Source organism: Trachypithecus francoisi, unplaced genomic scaffold (genome assembly GCF_009764315.1).
Source record: "Trachypithecus francoisi isolate TF-2019V2 unplaced genomic scaffold, Tfra_2.0 Contig00965, whole genome shotgun sequence".
Taxonomy (NCBI): domain Eukaryota; kingdom Metazoa; phylum Chordata; class Mammalia; order Primates; family Cercopithecidae; genus Trachypithecus; species Trachypithecus francoisi.
The window spans coordinates 18551-24418 of NW_022681031.1; the positions used below are offsets into that span (position 1 = coordinate 18551).

Genomic DNA, 5868 nt, shown 5'->3' on the forward strand with positions numbered 1-5868 from the left:
TGGGAGGGCAGTGGGCGGGACATAGGCGGGTCGGGGGCGGGCGGTAGGCGTGGCTAGGCGGGTTCCGGTTTTTCTCCGTCGGAGGTCGGGTTGCGCCTGAGCAGCCGACCTGTGCCTTTCCCGGGCGCGGAAAAGTTGGCGGTGAAGAACCCGGAACTGCGCCATCTTGCCTCCGTTTGTCCAAACAGCAATGAGACCTCCTCTGTGCACCGGGTGCTTCGCGTGCAGCACAACATTTACTCTCCCAAGCCGATGAGCTGGGGGAAGGTCTCCCCTTAATCCCCGCCTACAGATGGGTCACTGGGGCTCAGATATGTGGCTCTCCTTGGAAAGTAGGTGCCCGGCCAGAGGCGGAAGGACAGAAAGAAAGAGGTGATCAGCAGCTACAGTGCCCCCTGCCCCAAGACCCAAACAGAGTGCAGCCACCCAGTCAAATGACGGGCATCGAGGCAGACCAAGAGCCTGTGTCCCGATTGGTTAAAGCTCAGGCACCTCGCCCCACAAAGGGAGCGCTGATTGGCAGACGGGGACCAATGAGAAGGTTCGGTGCTGGCGCCAAGGGCGGAGGAAGCCGGGGACATCTGGTACTTCCGCCTGGGGTGAGGGTGGTGGTGTCCGAAAGCCTCGCTGTTTCTGTCGCGTGGCCTGCTCAGCTGGGCTTGGCTGGGCTCAGCTCTCCCCTCCAGCCATTACCAGGACGACCGTCTCCCCACAGCCGAGGCTGCCGGGACTGGCGCTATGAGCTCCCCCGACAAGGTATCCCTTTGTGGGGCCAGTTTCGACCTGGAGGGTGGCAAGCAGGCTGGCTTCCACACGGCCAGCCCCGGAGCCCCAGGGGACCACAGCCACGGCCTCAATTTGGGTGTGCCGGGCAGCCGCGACCGCGAGGGAGAGAGCGGGTTCACAGACCCCGAGAGCTTCAGTTTTGAGTCTGAGAGCGAATTGATAGAGCAAGGAAGGGTGGTGCTCTGGGGCCGGGAAGGACGGCCAGGCACCCCGGTCGATGACCAGGGGGACGTTGTGGACTACTCATTCTACCTGGCTGAGGAACCAGCCGCCATCGTGCCGCCACCCAGCGTCCAGGGACAGCCGTTCCAAAAGGCGCCACTGCTGAAGGGTCGGCTGACAATTGGGCGGACCTGGGGGTCGGTCCCAGTGGGAGAGACGCACTGGGCCCCAGCCCGGGAAAACGGCAGCAGGCCTCTGCCGACCGTCTCCACCTCTGTGGTCCTGGGCCAGTGCGGGCCTGGAAGAACCCGGAAAGGGGCTCGAAGAGCAGATGGAGCCTCCGCGTGGATCCCCAGCAGCCCTCTGTGAAAGGCCCCACCAGGATGTCTACCCACGACTCTGATTCCGCAGATGAGAGCAGCGGCTTACCACTGATGAGGGTGGGCATTCGCGGCAGCGAAGGAAGACAGGCCAAGCCCGGCAGCCCCAAGAAGCCAGCAGACACATCCAGACACACAGGCTTCCACTGCAAGGAGAGTTACCTGCCCATGCCGGGCCGTTTCCTGACCTCTGCTCCCCGCGGACTCACTCCAGTCATGGAGAGGCCGGCTGTGGGAGAGCTGGATGACTCTCCCCAGGAGAAAATGCAGAGCAGGGCCTGGGGAAAGGTGGAGGCCAGGCCCAGCTGCTCAGGAGCTGCCACTGCAGGGGCCGTGCCCCAGGGCCTTTCAAGGAGGAAGATGGCCCAGGGGAAGAAGTCCCCAGGAGGTGCCTCTCAACTGGCTCCAGGGAGAGCCTTTCCTGCCTGCGGAAAGAGACTCTCAGCCGCTCCCCCGGAGCCGGCCACCTTCCCGCCATTCTCCGGTGTGCGGCCACACGGGATGTCCAAGAAACCACAAAAGCCTAAGCACAGCAGCCCTGGGAAGAAACGTGCAGGAAGGAAGACCAGGGAGTCCCAGGTTGCGGCCAGAGAAGTTAATGACCCAAATAGACATGAGGCCCCAAAGGCCCAAGTGAGTAGGCCCTTCTCGCCCTCCTCTCCCTCTTTACCCTCCTCCCCCCACGCCTCCTCTCTTCCAGCACACACCTGTTTACCCATGTCCCCTCTGTCCCTTGCTCGAGGGTTGTCGTCGGGAGCCTAGGGACACTAGAATGCCCGATGGGGGTCTTCATCATAGGGGCACACGTTAAAGGGGGCACTTCTTGTGTGATGGCCGTGCCTCCGGACACTGCAGGAGTCCTGCCTCTGCCCGCAGAGAGGAGCTGGGAGGAAGGCAGGGCTGGCAGCTGGTTTGGATCGGGTGATGCCTTAAAGTGTGGGCCGCAAAGTTGGGGTGTCTAGGATCATCAACTTCCCGATTCCTCCTTCCCTAGCTGTTGCCCGACCCACCTGGCAGGCGGCCCGGGCTATCTCAGTGTCCCCAGTGTTTTCCCTGGCTGGGCTCTGCCTCCTGGCCTGGGCTGACTGAGAGAGAAAGTGCTAATGAGATTAGGCTCCGGAGTCTCCACCTTACCACAACCCCTTCCCACATGTACTCATCGCCTGCCCCCACCGCCAGCCCGACTCAGAAATTTCTGTTTTAGCTTCCCACACACAGGCCAGGGCTGCCTCGCCTGTCCATGCGTCATGGAGAACTCAGCAGTGGTGACCCCAACATCAGAGCGCCCCAAGTTCTGGGAACTTCAGAGCCCTCGGCCTACAGCCTGGGAGGCCTCCTGCCCAGACGTCATGCACCCTCCGGTGAGTCTTGCGGGTTTGATAGGGGTGGAGGGGAGAGGGGTCGGGAGGAAAACCTCTGGCTCTGTCGCTTATGGGGGCTCAGGAAGTTGTTCCCACACTTCCCTGCCCACCCAGGCAGCTGTCCCACGGGAAACGGGGTGTCGACAGGGCTGGCTTTAAGCCACATCGTCCTCTCTGAGTGGGGTTTGTGGGGTTTGTGTGGTGGGGGGCGATTTGGAGCAGTGCCCCAAACTCCAACTCTGGAAGGAGACTTTCGGTGGTACAGAGCCCTTTTCTGTTAAGTCCTGCTCAGCCACGCTGGCCCGCCCAGGGCCTGGCTGTGGCTGCCGCGCTGCTGGAGTCCAACCCGGAGTCACAACGCTAGGGCAGATGGGCTCACACTGGGGAACAGTGAAGGCAGTCCCAGAGCGGGGTTGGAGTTGCTGGGCAGAGCAGGGGCAATGTGTTGCCAGCAGAGGGTGATGCTGCCTCACTTTAGACCCTGCTAGGCCTTTTCCACCTCACTGGGAGGCTTGGAAGCTGGATTTTGTGTTCTCTTTCAGGTGACCAGCAGCCGCCTGTCCATCCCCCAAGACCAGAAAGGCAGCAGCAGCCCCCGGGAGCCCAGGACTGTCCTCGGGTAATGCTTTGTGTGGCTCCTAGAAATAGAGGTCCACACTAGATGGTGGGATCCGTGTCTAGGTTAAACTGATTTCTGCGTCCGCCGCCCCCCCCGCCGCCCCCACCGCCACACGTCTCCACCTTCTGCACCCCACGGAAAGAGGGTGCCTCCTTTCCATTGAGGGTTCTGTGCCAACCCACCTCGCCACTGGGCTGCAGGCTATGGGGGCTGCAGGGAGGCTGCGGAGAGAGGAGGCCAGAATTGACTAACCATTTCTCTTCCTCTGGTGTCTGCTGGTCTAGTGCATCTGGCTGCAGAGGGAAATTGATGAACTTACACAGCAGCTAGGTATGATGGAGCCCTGGCTGGGGAAGGGATGGACAGCGGTGTCTTTCTGCAGGTGTGGGGGGCAGGGGTGGGCTACAGGTACAGGCAGCATCACTGGGACTGACTTTCCTCTGGGGAGGAGAATCAAGCCGACCTGGCCCTTCTGTGCCTTTTCAGCTAGGGGTGTGCACAGATAACAGTGTGTCATCTGAACTCCGTGTACACTTTGTCCACGAGTCCCAGAACTCTCCTTCTCTTAGGACGGTTAGAGATACTGCCGCTGTTTCCCCTTTAACTACTGCCTGGTACCACTTGTATGGTGTTTGCTTGCTGGCTGGCTTATCTGTCTTTGAAACATGTTCTGAATGGTACTGGGATGGCCCAGCACCTGAGAACCACTTTCCCGCTTAGAAGGCATTTCCACATTTAATCCAGGTGACGGGTGGGTGAGTCAGTCCCAGGGTTGGTGGGGTTTCTGGTTGCAGGACTAGGAAGTTCCCCACCGGGGCATGGGATGGGTTTCTGTTTCCCTGGGTCTGGAGCACCCGGTTCTGCCTCTCTGTTTCAGCGGCCGTGCAGCTCCTCGCTGACAAGATCCAGGAGCTTTGAAGTGAGTGTTGCACACACCATGTCCCTTCCCACAATCCCGGTAGCTTAGGAGGGCTGTGGGCTGGCCCTGGCTGGTGGCCCGTCCCTGAGCCTGCTCTGTTTCACAGGTTGGAGCCAGCATATTCCTACCAGACAAACAGCTGCCACCTTTGATGCCTGTTAAGCCAGGGCTTCCTCTCTTGCACTGCATTTGCCCCCTTCCCAACGCAGTTCAAAGCAATTTGAAATAAAGTTGTTCTCATATTCTGTGGCCTGTGGTCTGCCCTCTCTGCGATTGTTGGGAGTGTTGGGGGTTGCAGGGTGTTGCCCGGTTCATTGGCGCTTGAAGAACAGTTCCCCTGGGGCCCTGCGGGGCACCTGGGCCGGCCCCTGAGCAGCAGCCCTGCACTCGGGCTCACCATAGTGCCCTGGGTCTAGGTGCTGTGGGGGCCCTGCCCAGCCACAGCAGCACTTCCTGCCTTTCTGCTACACGCCTTGCTCATGGTCCCTCCTCTTCTCCTCCCACTTTGGGTTCTCACAGGTCCCCTTCTTCAGTGCTATTCTCCCTCCCCTTCAGCAGGAACTGATGGCCTCCTTCCAGAACCCCTGTCTCTCTCACCTTTCCTCCTGCGGTTCACTGTTTCTGTTCTGCCCTCTCACCATCCTTTCCATCGTGAGCATCTTTGCTCTCCCCCGTGGCTTGATGCCGGTGGCCTTTCCTGCATGGTTATTTCCATGCTGTTGAGGAACACGACGGAGCTCATCCTCCTCCCCGCCCCTCAGGGACCCAATCCCCTTTCTTGAGCCGTTATGTCCCTCCGGTGCCACCATGCACAGGGTCAGGTCATCTGGGGCAAAAACCCGCTTGGCATCCTCAGTTCCTCTTAGCCCTCACCTTTGAACCTTAGTTACCAAATGCTGTCAGATCTCCTCCTCAGCTACAGTAGGCAGGTGGAGACAGAAACCACATCCTGGTGGGAAGCTGAGCCAAAGGGAAGATACATGGAGTGCGGAAGAAAAGGGCAAGATAGTCGCTTGGTTGGAGGTAGGGGCACTGAGTCTGTTCTGGTGCCTGCGGGCCAACCTGGTGGAAACTGCCCGCCGGTAGCTACGCGGAAGGCGGCTTCCGCATCCTTGGTGTCCATTCGCAGCCAACAGCTCCTTCTGCAGCCGGTGGGCTCCATACCATTGATTTGAAAATGGCCAGCTGGTTTCCAGGGCAAGTGTGGATGCTAGGCCTGGCTGCTCTTTGATGGTCCCCGTGAAATACCATGTCACCACCCCCAAGGCCAACAGGTTTTTGTGGACGTGATATTTCTGTGTCCCTGGTCAGTCTTCCCAACCACCTCTCGAGGCCACAGGAGATTTCCTCAAGCTCCCTGCTCTGCCTTCCGCCTCCGTGACGGTTGGGATTGCCTCCTTCCTTCAGCCAGAATCCTGGGCGGGGCAGGTCCCAGATTTGGGCACAGATTCCGATTCCAGTGAGGAGGTGTGTGTAGGTTCTGCCAGCTCCCATCGCCAAGAGACAGGGTGTTGAACAAAGACAGGAGAAATACAGATAGCATTCAAGGTTAGCGTGTGTATGTGTGTGTGCGTGCACCTGCAAGCACCCGCTTGGGAATCAAATTAATCGGGGGTGCTCTCCGTTGAGGGAGAATGGGCT

The 5868-nt window shown here is 59.8% G+C and overlaps 1 protein-coding gene across 1 annotated transcript; it reads left to right on the plus strand.

Moving 5' to 3' along the window:
- Nucleotides 1-623: 623 nt before the first annotated feature.
- LOC117090176 (uncharacterized protein CXorf49-like) lies at nucleotides 624-4430 on the plus strand. The gene is given in 7 exon segments (XM_033222216.1): nucleotides 624-1090; nucleotides 1093-1961; nucleotides 2533-2689; nucleotides 3232-3308; nucleotides 3593-3638; nucleotides 4186-4227; nucleotides 4334-4430. Coding segments are annotated over 6 exon segments (1542 nt in total). The 5' UTR covers nucleotides 624-738; the 3' UTR covers nucleotide 4227; nucleotides 4334-4430.
- Nucleotides 4431-5868: the final 1438 nt, after the last annotated feature.